This window comes from Morone saxatilis, unplaced genomic scaffold (genome assembly GCF_004916995.1).
Source record: "Morone saxatilis isolate NCDOM2014 unplaced genomic scaffold, NCSU_SB_2.0 Contig16, whole genome shotgun sequence".
Classification (NCBI taxonomy): domain Eukaryota; kingdom Metazoa; phylum Chordata; class Actinopteri; family Moronidae; genus Morone; species Morone saxatilis.
Genome location: NW_023339718.1, coordinates 27,497,435 through 27,513,902, shown reverse-complemented (window position 1 = coordinate 27,513,902; position 16,468 = coordinate 27,497,435). Strand labels below are relative to the sequence as shown.

The 16,468-nt window shown below is 38.6% G+C and overlaps 1 protein-coding gene across 1 annotated transcript in view; it reads right to left on the bottom strand.

The window, feature by feature from the left end:
• Nucleotides 1–341: 341 nt before the first annotated feature.
• The window catches only part of LOC118326115 (TNF receptor-associated factor 2-like), a 20,116-nt gene continuing 3,989 nt past the window's right edge, over nt 342–16,468 (bottom strand). The window contains exons 4-10 of the mRNA XM_035659033.1: nt 15,050–15,211; nt 13,771–13,845; nt 13,559–13,633; nt 9,702–10,184; nt 9,226–9,403; nt 8,973–9,121; nt 342–7,261 (exon numbers count right to left, since the gene is read on the bottom strand). Of these exons, the coding sequence (XP_035514926.1) occupies nt 7,043–7,261; nt 8,973–9,121; nt 9,226–9,403; nt 9,702–10,184; nt 13,559–13,633; nt 13,771–13,845; nt 15,050–15,211 (1,341 nt within the window). The 3' untranslated portion in view covers nt 342–7,042. The remainder of the gene's footprint in view (nt 7,262–8,972; nt 9,122–9,225; nt 9,404–9,701; nt 10,185–13,558; nt 13,634–13,770; nt 13,846–15,049; nt 15,212–16,468) is intronic.

Below are 16,468 nucleotides of genomic sequence, written 5' to 3'. Positions count from 1 at the left end.
CTCTTATTACTGTGGCCACTGAAAGACTGAATCTCCTCTTATAAAACAGACTTGTATATATAGTTTATACTGTTTGTCATGTTATTATCTGTGACTTGGTCTATTCATGGAGGGATGTGCCTCTTTTTGATTTCATTATTTTTTCCTGTGCCTTCCTACTGTTACAAGTCAAAGCAGTGTCTGACACAGCACTGCCATGCTGCTGCTTTGTGTGTATTGGTTTGCATTGTGTGCCCCCATGTGGTAGAACCATGTCAATGAAAGCTCCAATGTGCTGTGGTTGAGCAGCATATGTGTAACAAATTACAAAGTTGGGAAACACTGCACTTCTTTGCATAGAGGGCATCTTAAAACCTTTAATAAAACAAATGAAATACAAATATGGAACACATTTCCTGTAGTACAAAGAGTTTACTAACACACAAGTCACTATCCACAACAAGTAGATTGCAGTTTGATGTCATTGCTACAGATGAAAGCTCTTCATCTTAATCTCAACATCTTAATCTCAACATGGGCTTTAGAGAGAACAGAGGAGTAGATATGTAAATAAACACCAACTGACCTGTTTCAGTTCCACAGTTCTGAAGTGTTATTTGAAATACATACATCACATTGACATATTGTTTATTCTGTTGCAGTAACAGTGAGGCAGTGTGGCATTTCCAAACAAATCAATATTGCTGATACAGCATAACACTACCGGCTCCAATGTGATATCATACCCCAGCTACAGTCTAGAGAAGGCTCTGTCAGATCCATTCAACGGACAGACGTATGTGTATGTATGCCTTTGTGACATTCAGCACATGGAAATGAAATGCGAAGCCCTTTTGTTATGTTCGCCAGCTATGAATAATTCTGAAGACCCAGCCAACATCAGCTAACACATTTTACGAGGAGGAGCAAAGACAGACGTCCATACCGGGCTGCTAGGCTGCATCTATGAGCACGAATCAGCACATATGTAGGGTCAAACAAGCAGCTAATTTATTTCAGGCCACAGTCATACATGCAAAATGTAGTCTACATAATGTGCAACAATAACAACATATTCTAAAGAGGGAAAAAGAGGACACATGTTTCTGTAATAACATATAGGGATGGGAATTGATGACTTGATGCCATTATCAATTCTGCTGATTCTTTATCGGTTCCCTTATAGTGTTTTTTTCACCAGATTAGCTCCGGTTCCATTCAAGATTATTGGAACCTTGGTGCTATATAGCCCACATTTCCACCAGTTTTGAGTAGAACCACAGTAATCGGATGCATAATCAACTGAGAGCGCTGCTATTTCTATCTATCTATCAATGCAACAACTTGCAAAATATGACACACCCACTTTCCAAAGGAAAACCTGCTATTTTTTGGTTCCAGCTGGGAACCAACTTTTAGGTTCTGAACCAATGTATTTTTGGTCGTAATACTCCCAACAGCTCAAAACTAGGTGCAAAAACCAGAACGGAGCCTGTTCCCTGTTGGTGGAAAAGGCCTATTATTGATTCCTGATCAATTCTCTGTTAGTTTTTCCATTAAATTAGCTCTGGTTCTTGTACTGGTTCCGTTCAAGATTCTTGAAACCTTGGTGCTCTGTAGCAAATGAGCCTGCATTTCCACCAGTTTTGAGCACGACAACATTACTGTTCTGCAGTGCACGGTCAGAAAAACATCTTGACATCAATAAAATTAATTGACAATTAGCAACCGATTCTCAACTGGAACCAGTCCTCGATTCCCATCCCTAAATAACAAGAAAGCAAAAGTAGATGACCTTTGCTGAATGAGCCAGGAACATGAGCTGCAACCTGCTGAGATCAGACTGCAGATGCATCTTTTCACAATCAGCTAAACAAACCAAAACATGTCTTTAAACAGTCTCAACATACAGTATAACCTTTTTTCCTAAATATATACAAATCTATATATTATTTAGATATGTTTAACTTTCTCAAAGCAGCACACACCTCATAATACTCAAGCAATGTCAACCAAAAATATGTTGTATATATTGATCATAAAATAATACAAAAATAAAATGCTGGTCTCCAATATGAACCAGTGCTTGATTAGTATTAACTGAAAACTACTGAAACAGCTCATGCACAGAGAGGTTTCAGTATTTGTTGAGAGGTTTAAAAACATGCTGGATGTGTTTGGATGAAAAAGCAGCGTGTTAATGATTATTCTGACCGCATTTAATGTATGATTACATAACGTAACACTGTAACATTCACTAGTTTTTGTATGAAAAGGAAAACATTCTCAGTCACTTAGATTTCATCACATCAAAGGGCCCAGTAAGGGGGCGGGGGTGTTATGAGGGGGCAACATTAAAAAAATACAAATCAAAAAGTTTCACATTTTGGGAGGTTAAAACTCACAGGAAAGCAGATCCACAACTTAGTGGGCTCATGAAACATAAAAAAAAAGGTACAGGCACTTCTTTTTCTGTAAAAAGTAGGTCAGCTCAAAGCTGTAAGGAAAAGCCAAAATAGGAAAATATTACAATAACATCAACCATTTCCTCTTTTAATATCTCCGTTCAGCTTCCATCCTGAGGCCTTCACATCTCCGTTCCAGCCTCCTGTCTGTCTAAGCACAACCAAAGGCTACACCCATATGGAAATATCACCTCATGTCTTCACAAAGTGTTCAACTACACTGATATCTTCTGCATTCAGTAACATTACAGCATCAGGGTTAAATAAGTTTCAATATCTATATACAGCTGACAAATCCTAATTATGCAATTATGCAAAATGTAAAAGCTGAAATGCAGTGTGGTGAAGAAGTCCCTCAGTAGGAGGTGTATACATCATTCAGAATGCCTTGATGTGTCTCCAATTTAAATGATGGTTGTGGTTATAGAAAAAAAACACATCAGCGACCATGCAGTGATCAAATACCTCACAGAACTGCAGGTCACAACAACATCATCCCTGAAGAAGGATGTGGAACTGTAACAGAAGCTCTCATGAGGAGTAACAGAAACAGAAATCACTGAGCGTTCCTGTGAAAGTGTAAAGCAGGTGAAGCAACCAGCAGAGGCTGCAGAGACAGCAATTTCAAAGGTAAACAATTGTAGCCAAATGGTTACTGCGCATGCCACATCAATCAATGCCATCAACCCTTGCTGTGTGTTATGCCCTCTTTTCTCTCCTTGTTTTTCGTCTCTCTCTGCCTCTTTATCTATGGCAGCATATTGTTGCCACACCAGAGAAAGAAAAACAAACAAAAGAAATGTTTGTCATACCAAAATACTATTTATCTTGTTATACGCGACACATTTTACTAGCAACTTACTGCTATTACAAAACGTTTCACGTTATAACGTGAAAACATCTAACAAGAAACTTTTCTTGTTATAACATACTTTTTATGTTGTTATAATGTGACATGTTCTTCTTATAATGTGATATGTTTTCATGTTGTAATAATATGAATTTTATTGATCCTTTTTTTTCTTTTTCAGGCATGGCAGCACTACGTTGCCATATTAATGGTTTTCATTGAGTGTGCACTTTTATCATGAACACAGATGTTGTTTGTTAAATGGCAATGTGATGTGATGAAATGAGTCATAATGTTTAAATTAGATTTGAACTAAAGATTAGAATAAAACTAAAATTAATTCAACAATTTATTTGCTTTATTGAGCTGCCCGTTTCTGTTGTCATCATCCTCCTCTTCCTCATGTTTATTTCTGCTGTAAAGTTGGCCATTTTAACATGGAGCCTTATAGAGATTGACTCACTTCCGGAGCCAGCTTCAAGTGGCCGTTAGAGGAACTGCAGTTTTTGTTACTTCCGTGTTACTTGTCATCCACAGAGTTTGCCATCTGAGTACAATCTGTAGTTAGAACCGGTTCAGATTCTGTCACCAGCCAATGAGTGGGGAGTTGTGGGTACAGGCAACATGAAGAGAAGTTAAACATGGTTCATTTGCACATTCTAGCCACATTGTAATGATACCAAACAGGTAGAAAATTGGCAAATTTTGCAGTTTACATGCACTCGCTAACTCACTTATTAAGTACTGCTTTGGGAAACGTGAAGAAATTGAACATTTGTGAAAACGCACATAACTTATAAGACCCTAACCTCTGTACTCTCTCTCGCTCTAAATTGTACAGTTACTGGTAGTTACAATATTATTTTACGACAAAAGCATCTAAGAGGTCTTGAACCAAATTATCAAGGAACCCATCCACACACACAAATGTTTGCAATTTGGTCATCAGACCACCAACACCACAAAATGTAGAAAAAATAGAAATGAATACTTTGTGAAGACACTGCAGTGGACATATTTTTGATATACCTCTCATGTAGGTAAATATGTACTATTTCAATATTTGTCCATATGCATGTTAGTAAATATTATAAATTGTTCAAATAAAACTGAATATATCCTCGGTAAAATGGTTAAAGAAATTGTAAATATGCAGACAACAAATATTGAAAAAAGTTTCATATCAAGATATTTATTGGATGTATCAGAACATGTATGCAAATATATGTTTTATTTTTAATAAAATATGTCATATTTCCATTTGGGAGAATCAGCTTGACTACCATCGGTCTCCTAGACAAACAGCCCAGGAACTGCTGCAAGCTACAGTGTATCTTCCACAGATCCAACATGCAAACTAACACTGCGACTATCAGCAAAGAAATGAACAGTACAGACACACACACACACACACACACACACACACACACGCATGCACAACAATCACAACTGAGATACTTCACTCAGAATTCATGGAATTCAAGCAATGTCCACCACCACAAATGATTACCATTGAACACAGAACTTGAGAGTTGGAGGCATAGATGTTAGGAAACAGTAAACAAGTTTAAAAGTCCAACTGCACTACAAACTGTGTGCAAAGCTGAGCGATACTCTGAAGGCTACATGGGCATCACACTGTTATTGAAACTCCACATTTGCAAAAATTTTTAGAAATGTCAAGCAGTACACGCAAACAGTGAGCAAAAGTACCTATACCTGCTTGATCTATCGCCGTGTTTGTAGGCTGTTTAATCTACATAGCTACGGTGTCACTGGTCTAAGGCTCATTATTATCAGTTTTTGATTTTAAATCATTCTGGAAATGTATTGGTGTTTAAATTTTTAAACCTCAAAAATACAAAAATACAAAAAAATAGGTGAAAAAAAAAATAGTGTTTGCATCACAAGCATTCTGTAGTTTTCCAGATTGTTTATTTTAAAGTTGCACTATCAATATTTTTACATTAATAATGTGCCAGATAACTATAAGCAATATGAAAGAGGTCACTCATAATGACATACCTGAAGAGAATTCTAACCCAGTTCTGCGTGGCCTTTGTTTAGTTCATTTTTTGCTCTGATAAACCCCCTGTACACTACCTGCAGCTATGGCTGTTTAATCAAATACCATTTTTTTGGGTTCCAGTGCTTTGGTAGTAATTTTTTTTTTATTATTCATCTGAGAAGCTCTCAGGTTTATGCTAGTTTTGCTGGCTAAAGTAAACTAACCCTTCCTAAGTCCCACCCTTTTTGCTCTGTGCTCTAATAACAGTTGAGCAAGCCTCGGTCAGCCCCTCGGTTGACTTTCTCCTTTCCTGTACTTAGATATGCTATTTGTTAGGCTAATCTATGTTGAAAAGACAACCAAGTTTCAAAAGATAATTGAAAGATAAAAGTGTCATATAGTCACATCTTAAGTTCACTAAATGTTAGCTAACTAACAGTTTATGTAAACCGGATAGCTAGTTAGCTAGCATTTTGCTAACATTAGCTTTCAGATGTAACTACATAGCTAAAGATTGATGTAGGTTAGCTAGCTTGTTAACTAGCATTATGTTCGGTAGAAAAAACGTTGGCTAACTTGGTTGTCTTTTTAACTTGAAAAGTACAAGAAAGGAGAACGTTGACTGAGGTTCTGACCAAGACTTGCTCAACTGTTATTGGAGCACCGAGTGCCAGCTGAGTAAGGCTCACATTTTTGGGGCACTGACATATAAAAATGGACGACATGACAAGCTCCCAATAGTGAAACCGAAACATCTCAATCACCCCCTGATGAATGACTGCAGTATAGGTCATAAAGCCTGCTGCCTCCATGTTAGCAGATAAAAAAATCAAAGTACACATCAAATTTAAATTCAATTTAAAATAAATCTGTCTTTTTAGGTAGTTCTTATCATGCTGATCTATGTTCAAGTTTTATTTGATGCTAAAAAAAAACTTAGCATCAAATTTCCCATCATCTACCAATCGCTATGGCTCCAAATGATGTCACCATCGAAAGATGGCAGCGACCATATCTGGATATTTAAGCTTGTTTTTGTACAGTGGGAGGGAGTGGAGACGTGACGTCCATGTTTTATATAATTTTATATGTGAATGATTTTGGGACATAACTAGCAGCTAGCAGCAATAACTGATTTTTGTCACAAGAGGACCTTATTCATACTGCAGTAAGAAACAAAAATGTTTGAATGGGAATGGAAATGAAATTCTTGTAAAACCTCTAACCTTTAAAAATCATGTCTGTGCAAAACTGAACATGATGAGCCTCATCTATGGTACAAGAAGCCATAGGCTGATCACTAGAGATTGTGACAATGTCATATTAGTTGTCTACTAATTTCACAAGCATAATATTATATCTAGGTCATGGAATGCAGTTCAAATGCTGTTTGAGGGTCTTCTGCAGGGTGGGATATTAACACCTGTCCCCAGCCAAATTCTGGCATATATGCTGTGTTCACTGCCCCAGTAACTTTGGTAGGTAATCAATGTTTTTGTCAAATAAAAACTTTTGTGTGATTTGACAAAGTTTGATTGGTAAAACAGTTATAGTGGCTTAGGAAGTCTTAATACGCCACCAGCCACTGTGGCCATGGCTTTGGTCTTGCATATTGCTTCCAACAATCCTTATCAAAACCAAAAGAGCTAGAGAGACCCGAAAGAGAAATGCCAGTTACTGGTGATACAAAAGCCTGGTGATAGTAGCAACAAAAGGCTGGGTTACACCCTCATTCTTTGCCTAAAGCCCAGTGAGGTCTACAATGGCCTTGATGAAGATGGTGTCGTCACGTATGTAGGAGTTTTTAGAGTCCAGCTTGGAGAGCGGACAGAAGAGTGGGCAGCCGCTGGCAATGTTCATATCGCTGACGGGCCTCTGAAAGGATGAGGAGGAGATGTCGGGCCGGAAGGCATCGATTATGTGCTCCCTGTTGTTCTGGTCGAGCAGCATTAGGGTGACCTGGGCACAGATGTGAGGAGTCTAGCCTTACATCTGCTCTGATGAAAAAACTAGAGCTGACCCACTAATACATTTTCAGTCCTGATGACACTTTAAGGTGCTAGTTATAATATTAAGAGATTAAGAGAGAATTCATAAAGGATCATAGAAAAGGTAGAAGTGCAACCCACTACCCACTCAATCTAAAACTAAATTTAAAAGTAACAATAACAATACAAAACTAACAACTTGTTGCATTATAAACACATTATTTAGTGTCCATTAAATACTGTGTCATTAATTGCTTTCTTTTGGAGTTAGATGAGAAGAATACAATCTCATTTCATTATGTGTCGATTTGAAGCTAGAATCAGGATATGGCTAGCTTACTTAGCATGAAGACTGTTAGCGGGGAAAACCCTAAACCTTTCATGAACATAAGCTAATCTAAGAGTTTCAGCACGTAACTTAAACCAAAATTGTTTTAAACTGTGTGTGTGCTAAATTTATCAGGTTGCCATAGAAGCTTGTTGTGGAGTTCAGCCCCAAGTGGGCAAAAAAGATTAATGTAGCTTTAATTATATTAAGGGACTCAAGTAATGGATGTTATGCTAGCTACTAGTTAAAGCCCAATTTAACCTCCCACCCCTTTTTGCTCTGTGCTACAATAACAGTTGAGCAAGCCTGAGTCAACCTTGTCCTTTCCTGTACTTAGATATGCTATAAAAAACAACGACATTTTAAAGATGGGTTAAAAGTTAAAAATTAGCTAACGTTAGCAAAGTGTTAAGCTAATTAACGATAAAATTGCTATGCTTGTACAGATTACACAAACAAGATAAAGCATCTTCAACTTGTGGGTGTTTGGGTGGTTTGGTTATGAAATCCAATCCAGTCGGTCAAAAGTGGCCGTGGGTTAGCAAATACAGCGCAATAATGGAAAAACTGCTAATTTAGACTTCCACAACATTCTTTTGAGATGTAAACCTATGACCCATGACACAACTCTGCAAGCTACTACGAGTCGTAAGCCAGTAGTCAAGGTCAGGTTAATGTGATGGCTGGGGATAGCTGATGCCCAAATCACATTTGATTGAGATACATTTATTGTTTGGCATATAATAGGAAATCAACAATTAGCACAGGGAAAACTTGAAAAAGTATATTTTATTTCCACTGTGTCACTTTAAAGGCATATTATGCGATATTTCACTCAAAGTTGTTGCCTCCCCCCGACTCAACTGAGGGCAGCGTTGGTAGAACAAGGTAGACAGTGAATAGGGGTGAGGGAGCACCATTACCAAGAACAAAGCAGTGAATCGGAGAAAAAAAAACAACGTTATATTCTGATTGTTTACTGGCGATTATGTTTTAACCTGTGAACTGTGCCAGAGCTATAGATCTGCTCGCTACATTTTTATAGAGTCCCGACCTCAGACCCTGCCCAAAGGTTGACGCCCAGAAATGTCCCGCACACAGCAAATTAAGAAAATACAGACACCCTGCAGCCCTCTGCAGATATAAACACCGCCATACGCTTCTAGTGATGATTGAGATCGATTATGTTTGTATGGGTCTATGCATTTTTTTTCTTTTACGAAAATCCTACCCAACATGCCTTTAACACCCATATGAGATTGTATCAATCCTCCTATCTCCCTCTCAAAAAGAAAGCAAAATAAGCATATACAGACTATACAGTATATACAACCCTGATTATAATGAATGTTACCTTCTGATTAAAAGGCCACTTGAGGAGTGCGTCGCTGTGTCCTCTCATCACCACAAAGAACAGAGACAAGTGTGTGCCACGTCCTGTCCCGTCACCATTCAGGTAGATCCGCAGGCACATCTTGTAGCCGTATTTACTGGTATAAAAGGCTGGAAAACATAATACACCAATAAAGTGTATTATTAATTTATTGCAAGAAGTGCCTCATAATTGTCTGGATTATAACTCAGATGTCATCATAGGAAGTTGTTACCAGGAGAGAACATAGCAGGGGCGCGCCCAGCCACAGCGTCCTGCCTCTTCTTGGTGAAATCTGAGATCTTCCAGACAAAAATGCCGTCGTATGTGGCTGCAGACATCTCCCTCATCTTGCCATCCATCTCCACGATGGACAGGTCCCTCAGACTCACTGTTCTCTCCAGCTGACGAACCTGAAGCCAAGCAACACATGAAGAACAGTTTACTTAACAAGCTACGTTACGAACGTTGAGTCTTCAGTGAGACTAAAATCGATGCTCCCTCGATAAACAGACTGCTGTAGTGTAATGTGACAAATGTGATGAGCAAACACCTAGTCAAGCTTTTAAGCAATGATTCTAATGATTCTAATTGTCTTTTAATTCCTGGTGCCTTTACAATAATTCTCCTTTTGGATCATTAAGATTTCAAAATTGACCTAATGGACATGGCAGCTTGACTGCACAGGTCATTATTTATTTATTTTGTCACCTTGTTGTTGAGGATCTCAATCTTGTCCTGGTCCAGTCGGTGCTGGCGGTTGTAGGCCTCCATGGTGGTGCAGGAGTGCTCCATCTCTCTGTTTAGGACGCAGACAATGTTCTCGAACGTGCTCACTTTGAGCTCCAGCTCCTGGCAGCGCCGGTTCAGCTCGGCCACCTTGGTCTTTTCGCTCTGGAGCTGCAGCTCCAGGGCAGCACCCATGGCACTGGGCAGTGGGGTGAAGGAGGTGGCGAGGGTTGGGGCACACGCACCCTGCATGGGAGCAGCACCACCCCCACCCACCTGGCTCATCTTCAGCTCCAAATCCCTGAGGGACTGGTGGAGCTCCTGCAGCTTGTGGCTGGCTACTTCCAGGCTCTGGGGCTGCAGGCTCTCCAAGCTCACCTTGATGCCCATGATGAAATGCAGGAGCAGGTTGAGGTGCTCATACGAACACTGCCGCTCATGTTCATGGATCTTTTCTTTCTCCACCTTGGTGACAAAGAAAGATACCAGCAGAAACACATTAGGGACATAAACAAAGGACTATTGTCCATTACATACTACAACAGACATACTATAACAGAAATGCCATTTTAATGATGTATGAGAAATTGTGCCACAAAAGAAGAAAACAGTAAGAATGTACAGCAAAGAAATAATGGAACTAATAATGGATGTATACACTGTACAAAGTATTCATCCCCACAGATTTTCATGTTTTGTTTAACCACAATGACACTGAACAACAGTAAAAAATGATTTGAAGTGAAAGTGATCTCACAAATTGAGTAAAAATATAAAACATACGCAAGGGAGGCTTTGGCTTGGGAGGTAGAGCGGATCTAAACGGAAGAACGGCAGTTCAATACCCAATGTCGAAGTGTCCTTGGGCAAGATACTGAACCCTAAATGGCTGCTGAAGGCTGGGTCATCGGTGTGTGTGTGTGTGTAAATGTGCATTAGTTATTTTCTGGTGCAGTTGGCACATTGCATAGCAGCCTCATTGTATGAATGGTGAATAAGACATGTAGTGTAAAGGGCTTTGAGTGGGTAGAAGACTAGAAAGACATATAAATGCCATCCATTTACCATTCACAGTTTACTATGACATATTTTTGGAAGTTGAATGATGCTCCGTGTAATGAAGGTGTGTAATTGATCCCAGGTTAGGATCTCTACAGTCCAATAGGTGATCAGTCTGCTTCCTGCCAAAAACTACAGGATGACAAAATTCATTCCAAAACTAATTGAAAATAACAATAATCAAAAGGAGAAGGATGCAAGAAAATGTACACCAGCTTTTGATTTAGTTTTAGTCTTTTAAAGAAAATGAAATGTGTATTACTCAAATTAGATTTTTGTTGTTTTAGGTTCATTTCAGACAAATTTTTGTTAGTTTGTAGTCTTAGAAATGACTGATGAAAATGAGTGCATTGAATGAGAGTGTAGGATTTAGTGTCATCTATCAGTGTACTCGCAGATTGCAACTCACTTGCTTCACACTCCCTTTCCAAACGCAAAGGAGAAACTACGGCGGCCACAAGTGTGGCTTGTGTATTTATGCTATTTTGTGTGTATTAACTGAGAGCAACGTAAAACCGGAGTCAGATTCCTTGTATGTGTGCACATACCCAGCCTATAAAGCTATGGCTAAAAACGGCTCATTGTGAGGTAACGAAAACACAACAATTCTTATTTTCAGGTAATTATACACTAATGAAAACATACTAAAATTAATATATTCCATTACGACAATAGATCCTTTGAAATATTACATAATGGGAGCTTTAAAACATTAATTTCCAGTGGTTTTCAGTTATATTCACTCACTTGTGTACTAAAAAGTGTTGGAATTAGCTTGAGTGGTCAGACAACAATAACGCAGTAATATTTTCTTTGCTTGTTTTTTTTATTTATTTTTTATTACTTTATTGATCCCACAACGGGGAAATTCGATAGGAACATAAAAGACAGCGATTAATTTGTGTCTTTAAATCAATAGTTTTCTCCCTCCAAGAACTGGTTACATAATGCAAGGTGGCGTTTATCGTGCAAAAGCTAAATCAACTGCTGAGGAAGAAAAAGCTTTGGGCAGCCGAGGTTATTGTTTTACTAATCAGGAGCTTCAGTGTGCGATTCCACAAGTACATGCAGGCTGTTGAATACCACATTAAAACAGTAATCACTTCATTTGTCCATTCAGCACAGCAACATTCATCATCATTTATACATTTTGTGAAACACATTATCTTCAGCATGTATATTTCGTCATAGTTTTCGTTGAGCAACTGTCTCTGCCATGAGCTAAACGTGGCATCATCAAATCATCATACACATCCCCAGCGTGAAGCATGGTGCTGGCAGCATCCTGCTGTGGGGATGTTTCGCTGCAGAAGGTCCTGGAAGAAAGGTCAAATAATCCCAGAGGACAACCTGCTGCAATTTCAGCATTACACCAACGCCAAACATAGAGACAAAGCTACATGGGAACTAAACTGAACTAATTCATTGTTCCCACGTGGTCTCCATTCAATTTGACAGAGCATGAAAGATCAATCTTGATCTCGGAAACAGTTTGATGGAAAAAAAAAAAGACGAAAAGAAAACTTAACTTAAGGTCTGCTTACAAGCTTTTTTAAGCGATTTTAACCACATATCATAGTCTTCTTCAGCCAATGAAGTTTTCTAAATTACATAATTTAATCTCAATTCAACCAAATTTGAGCAGTTTCGTAAAGGAGAATAGAAGACCAGCTGAAGTATAAAGCTGGAAGTTGATACAGGTCTGTCCACATAGATTTTAGAGAGGAACTACACTGATTGTACACAAAGTGTGCTGGTAAGGACTACTAAGGCAAAAACGATGTATAAAGCCTTTAGTATAGCCAAAGTGAGCTGTGTTAAGTCTGATAAATGTTCCTCAAGTGATGTCACGTGAGTTGGTGTTAATTGGAGAACACAAAAAATGTTGGTGTGGAAGAGGTTACCAGACCTCTGTAGCTGGCTCCTCATCTCTGCTGCAGGGTAGAGGCTCCAGGCTAAATTAGCCCCTGCTACTGTAACACCCAGGAAAAAACAGATTCACATAAGAATCGCAATTCTTATCTTCTACGATTCTGAACCGAAACATGGTTTTAAGTATAGTTTAAATTTTCTCCTCGCTGTTGGAAATCTTTACTTTTCTTGCGCCTTTTCTGCCTGAATCTCTGCCCTAACTGTCGGTGGTTGAGATGCATTGTGGGTAATGAAGGTGCCAGATTTGGCCAGGTCTGCTGCATCAATTTTTTACTCTTTCAAGACCATTACTGCAACAAAAGGTGCTTCTACTTAACACTGCATTCAAATGTATGCTTTATAAGTCTCCATAAATTGAACTAAATTGCTTTCACTCTGTTGATCAGTGTCAGTTGATCGTTACATTTCATGTTATTATAAAATAGTAACACATGAAAAAAGTTAGGAGAATACTTCATATAGGCATTGCACATTTACACACACAAACACACATGATTCATACTCAACAACACAGGATTTATTTATAGGCATGTGGCCAGATTCTGTAATAACTGTTGAATAATGTAATACCAAGGCAACTAATGTTCTTAATATAATAAAGACTGTAGATCTATCAACAGAATAAAGTTTTTTTTCTCATAATGTATTAGATAACACAGTAGTGGGGGAAAATCATGTTATTTGTGCTTTTTAAAGTTAAATCATCAGTTTGAATTTTAGTTTAGTCACTTTATAAACTACTAAGTGAGACATTTTGTTAAATTTTGCCAAGTTATTACATGAGCCAGTAGTTATTACATTAGCCATTGCTACAGATATAGCAAATTATGACAAAAATGTCTACTTACAGACGTATCGCAGCCAACAACATGAAATCTGCATGGTGCTTTAAATTTACTGCAGAACTTAATATGGTCCACATACTGCAAAACAAAAAAATAAATGAAAGAAGCTAATGATCTAGAGAATATCTTGCAGAATTTGATCCCTACCTAAATGGTAAATGAGGTCAGTCTTACAGAATTATGAAAAATCACTGGACAATAAATATCTGGGATACCTTTTCTCTGGGGATCTTTTTCTTTGCACAACCTTCACATATCATGGGGTATTTTGGACAGATTTCATCATGAGCCTAAACAAAAGTAAGTAAAGTTAGTTCACAATAAAAGAAATATCTCATCCTATGGCACTGGGGATTACTTGGGCTCCTTCACTTAATATGGGGATTTTGGGGGATTTAAACAGATGTTACAGTGGATGCTGTGAGTTATTGTTTTTAGTCTATATATATATATATATTTGTCCACATTTTGTATGTTAAATTAGCCATTAGCAGTTCCTGTTTGCAATGTAAGTATAACAGTATAGCTAACTATAACTGGATTACTGAAGAAATGCAGCAAAGCGCCACAGGTTGGACTCGAATCCATGGCCACTGCAGCAAGGAATCAGCCTTGGTAAATGGGGCGCCAGCTCTACCAGGTGAGCTACCAGGGTGCATCTAAATCACCTATCTATCAATTAATTGTTATGTCATTTTTAAAGAAAAAATTCTCTGCTTCTTATAAATGTGAATATTTTCTGCTTTCTTAAGTCCTCTATGACAGTAAACTGAATATCTTGTGGACCAAACAAGACATTTGAGGATAATGAAAATCCCTAACCAGAGTTTTCAAGTCGCAGGCAGTCAGTACCTACAGGACCAGTGTGTAAGATTTAGTGGCATCTAGCGGTCAAGGTTCAGATAGCAACTTACTGAACACTACTGAACACTGCTGACATCTGTATTTGTCGACCTAGGAATGTGAAGTGTGTAAGTAAAATTGGTGGCCATGAAACGCTTGAAAAAATGAGAAAGGTCCAATCTAGAGCCAGTGTTTAGTTTGTCCATTCTGGACTACTGTAGAACATGGCAGTTCAACATGGTGGACATTGGAAAGCGACCTGCTCCCCCTGTAGATAAGATTGGCTCATTCTAAGGTAACGAAAACAAACCCGAAACACAGGAACTTCCCTTGTTATTCTTCAGGAGTCAGTGGACAACTCTTATTACTGCGACTGTTGCAGTTTCTAAGGATATCTCACCGCCATCCTTAGAAACTGCAACAGTCGCAGTTGTAATAATGTGATGCAAGTACAGAACTTGGGTCAACACTACGGGAGAGATAATAAGTGAACCTCAAGTTTAGAATAATTAATCACAGACATTGACCATAACATTTGTATCTGTACAATATTACAATACAATGTATCCCTGAAACAACTCCCTAAATAAAGTCGTATACAGGCTCAATACTTGAACAGTGTTTGACTGTAATAACACAGAGCGGCCTGACCTTGATGTTCTTTAACAAGAAGGGTTCTTTGCAGTATTTGCAGTTGAGAGTCCTCTCTGGACACTCTCTCTCGTTGTGGCGCTCCTGTTCGTTGGCTCTCATCAGCTCTTTGCAGGAAGGACACAGGATGATCATGAAGTCACAGTTGCCCTCGTGGCTGGCCTGCGGGTGACCAACACAGACATTTTTCAACATGTCTTTTTATGTTTAATTACTGTTTGCGGAACATGGATGTACATACACATAGGGATGTAGACTTGGGTTAAGAAGTATGGTGGAAACGTCACAGATACATTAACGTTATGCTGGTTCGTTACATGAAGTTAGTTCATAATATAATTCAAGTTCTGCATTACAAGCTGCCAGCTACTTTTTTAGAATTCTATTAAAGTCAACACATCAACAAACAGCAACGACCATGTAAAGGTTTAAAGGGGATGTGTATAAAAGTAACCCCTGTGAGAAAAAAGCTCAGAATTCAGACTGCTCTGAATGCATCCTTTTTTTTTAACTTTCATTTCTTTATATGGTCATCTGCTCCAGGCACAGTAAGCACACACTCATGCACCTGTTTGGTCAGTTATTCGACTGCTCTGCTCAGGACAACTCTTCAGGTTATTAGTTTGTACAGTTTGTCTCACAGAAAGTGTTTTTTTGGCTGTGAACTTATATATATTGTTGGTTTTCCCTCCGATGTCCGCCCGCTGCTCTGCCTCAACTCTCTGTGGTTAACGACATTTACTGGACAGACAGCTTCACTCTTTTGTGAAAAGCAGCTAACCGCTAAGCATAGCTGCCATTAGTTCAGTTGTAATTTACAATTATCTGCTAGGTAAAATGGCTGGAGTCTGTTTTTGGAGTCTGGTGGGCCATAGCACCGATTGTTGGTGCTCTAGCTCGGCATCTCGTGGCAATGAATTTCGTATACATATCCTTTGAAATGTCAACTATGCTATTTATTTGACCGCACAAAGAATTGATTGGAGTGCACAAATTTTGTCATTTTATCCTGAAGGTCTAGCTTTATTTAAGTCCTGGTTAATTTGGTAACAGCAAGTGCAAGTGTTAATTCTATAGTAAAAACTCTTCAACCTTAAAATAGCTTCAAAATGATTTTGATGCTACACTGAGTTGTAATGGGGTGAATGGTGCCTCTGTCATTCCGACTCTGCATCCCATCGACCAATTCTAGCTTTACAGTAGTCAGCATGCACAAACTATGTAAGTGCTTTTTGTGAACATGGATCATATTGTATGGTGAAAATGTTGATAAGTGATTTACAGCTTTCTCATGGACAGTAAAGTAACTGTTGCTATATGCAGCTGCTGTTGCCTAGTTAGCTTAGCTGTATAGCCCTGGACGCCTTGGACTGTGTGCTCAGGACAATGTTGGTTTTTACACTGGTAGCACAGGAGCTT